This window comes from Pundamilia nyererei, unplaced genomic scaffold (genome assembly GCF_000239375.1).
Source record: "Pundamilia nyererei isolate P.nyererei 1_Seehausen unplaced genomic scaffold, PunNye1.0 scaffold00016, whole genome shotgun sequence".
In the NCBI taxonomy this organism is placed as follows: Eukaryota; Metazoa; Chordata; class Actinopteri; order Cichliformes; family Cichlidae; genus Pundamilia; species Pundamilia nyererei.
The window spans coordinates 3665491-3668121 of NW_005187417.1; the positions used below are offsets into that span (position 1 = coordinate 3665491).

A 2631-nucleotide genomic window follows, 5' to 3' on the forward strand; every position below is an offset into this window, starting at 1 on the left:
AGAGTTCTTGACCCTTTTGAGGGAAATTTTAATCAGTGAGTTTGTTTGTTGTCAAAGTCATGACTGTACCCTCCTTAACCCTCCTCAAAGCTCATTTCATTTTTCATTAACAGCTTGTAGGTTTATATGGTTACTGTTCTCTGCTCTGCCACTTCTATGAATATTAAAATACGGTTCTGAAACATTTCAGGAGCTCATTTCAATTCTGTTATAAAAACTAAGGAAGGCGTTTGAAATTCTCAAGGATTTTACACATTGTGTGAGTGTGCACCTGACGTTTCTGGACACAAGTTGCTTTTAGACATGATTTTGACATTAAACATGCTCAGTCTAGGTATTTTGTGTAGGTACTGTAAGGTAGAAAGTAGTATAATAATACAGCTTGGGGTTTACAGAGTCGGACTTCATTGCTGTCCAGATGTCTGTTGTGCAGTCACTGAGTTTTGATCCTCCCTGCTCTTAGCTTGTATTTAATCTTAACTGTAGCCTTGCTGCTCTTATAAGATGTCATCAAAATGGTATTTTTCATTTTCTGTGGGACTGACTGGTTGTATTAAGGGTCAAGCTGAAACACTGATCTTTATGTCATCTTTTTTGTTGTTGTTTTTATTGTACAATGTTCTGACAACTTCTCCTGTACACTTCAGCCTGCAGACAGACACAACCTGCTGAGACCAGAAACTGTGGAAAGTCTCTTCTACATGTACAGATTCACCAAAGATGCCAAGTACAGAGACTGGGGATGGGACATGCTGCAGAGTTTCAATAAGTACACAAAGGTACAGACAGCGGAATATGGATCATATTATGCGTTTTCATTACTAGCCAGTAAATGAATCTGATTTTTTGGGGGGGGTAAATTTGTACATTGAACATTGGCTTTAATCATTTAAAAGTCCAGTCCAGTTGCAGTTTTCTTAAGTTTTTGATCATAAAAGAAAATGATTAGGTTCACACACTTATTTCAACTTACAAAAATAAAAAGTAAAGCAGTGCAGACTGATTACTGATGGAGAAAAGAAAAGACCACAGTTCAATGTCTCCCTCTCTTGTGGCTTCACAGTGCATGCACGGAAAGCTGATTGTTTTTCATGTGTAAAACTTTGGGGAGCATTGGAAAAGTTTAATTTGCATTATGATATATTTTCTGCTTCCCAATGGGGAAATTAACTTTCTGATTAGGTGCCTCTATTCTTGCAGGTCTCTGGTGGTGGCTACACATCCATTAACAACGTCCGCGACCCACTTAGCACCGGGCCCCGGGACAAGATGGAGAGTTTCTTCTTGGGAGAGACATTGAAGTACTTCTATCTGCTCTTCTCTGATGACATGGAGCTTCTCAGTCTAGACAAGTATGTCTTTAACACAGAAGCCCATCCTCTCCCCATATGGCCCTCTCCACCTAAGTGAATACACTGGAGACATCAGTGAAAATCAGGCCCGTGGAGTCAGGTGCATCTCTAAGTCTCCGTCCAAGCTGAACTGCTGTGTGAAAGCAGATCTGTGCTGTCTGCCTGATATGTAAAGGAGTTTAATTTGTTTTTGGGGGTTTTGTTAATTTTTCCTAAGGAAAAGGTTAGTGACAGAGCTGGTCTCTAATGTAAAAAAAACAACAACAACTTTTTAAAACTCAGATCAAGCTACCGGGAACACTTTTATTTAGTACTTGGGTGACTGAGAATCTTCTTGTTTGTTCATTTTTGCTATGTGAGTTCAAAAACTCTCATTAGTCCTACATGTTGAGGAGTCCTGGCTGTTTAGGTGTCTGTTGACTCTCATGCTTGAAGGGCAGTGATTGAAATGTTTTGAGCACGTTCAGCTGAATTTTATATTTAAACGTTTGGCTCTAGTGTGTGAGTGTGGTGTGACGCATAGTTATCTTTACACTGGCACTTATTCACATATAAAAATGACACAAGTCAAAAACCCCTCAGGATTTTGTTACTCCGTGTGGCCCTATACCCCTGTGTGTGGGAGCTATGGGCTACTGCAGCACACAGGGGATCAGTTCCAGGTCACAAGTCAGTGCCTAGCTGCAGAGGAAATCAGAGCTTTCCTAATACTGAACATTTATGTCTTTGATTTTAAAAAAAGTCTTCAAGTAAAATAATAGGACAAATACCGATTTTTACACCCTCATGCTGTGCAGCTTCCAGCTGTTGACCTCCGTTACTTTTCATTGCTCTTTTTTGTTTTTTGTCTTCTTCTATATCACTTTTACACTTTTTAGCTGTGATTTACATGATTCTGCAAAATAAAGAGTTAAATGAATTAAATTCCTGAACAGCCATATCTGTGTTTGTAAAGAAAAATGTGGCTGTTGTTTACGATCTTTACCTTTTTTGTGTAGCATTAAAGCAGTCGTGGTTCTTTAGGTGTTACCTGTGTGCCAGTAAACTGGCTCTACAGATGTAATAACAATGTAATAAGTCTTGAATAATCTTGGCACAAGAAGCTTTGCAGTCTTTGTTCTTTCAGAGTATGTGTTTGATCAAACTTTGGTTGAATGCACTTACTAAAATGCAATACTGTAACCACCACTCATTTGAGCTTCTTGTGTACTTTACAAAAAAAAGGTGTCATCAATGACCTGCAATTAGATCATGGAGTCATGGCCTGGAATATAACCCC

General features: G+C 39.0%; 1 protein-coding gene across 1 annotated transcript in view; it reads left to right on the plus strand.

Annotated features, from left to right (window-relative positions):
• The window catches only part of man1b1a (mannosidase, alpha, class 1B, member 1a), a 24315-nt gene extending 21690 nt beyond the window's left edge, over positions 1–2625 (plus strand). The window contains exons 14-15 of the mRNA XM_005725581.1: positions 648–779; positions 1201–2625. Of these exons, the coding sequence (XP_005725638.1) occupies positions 648–779; positions 1201–1410 (342 nt within the window). The 3' untranslated portion in view covers positions 1411–2625. The remainder of the gene's footprint in view (positions 1–647; positions 780–1200) is intronic.
• The last annotated feature ends 6 nt before the right edge of the window (positions 2626–2631 follow it).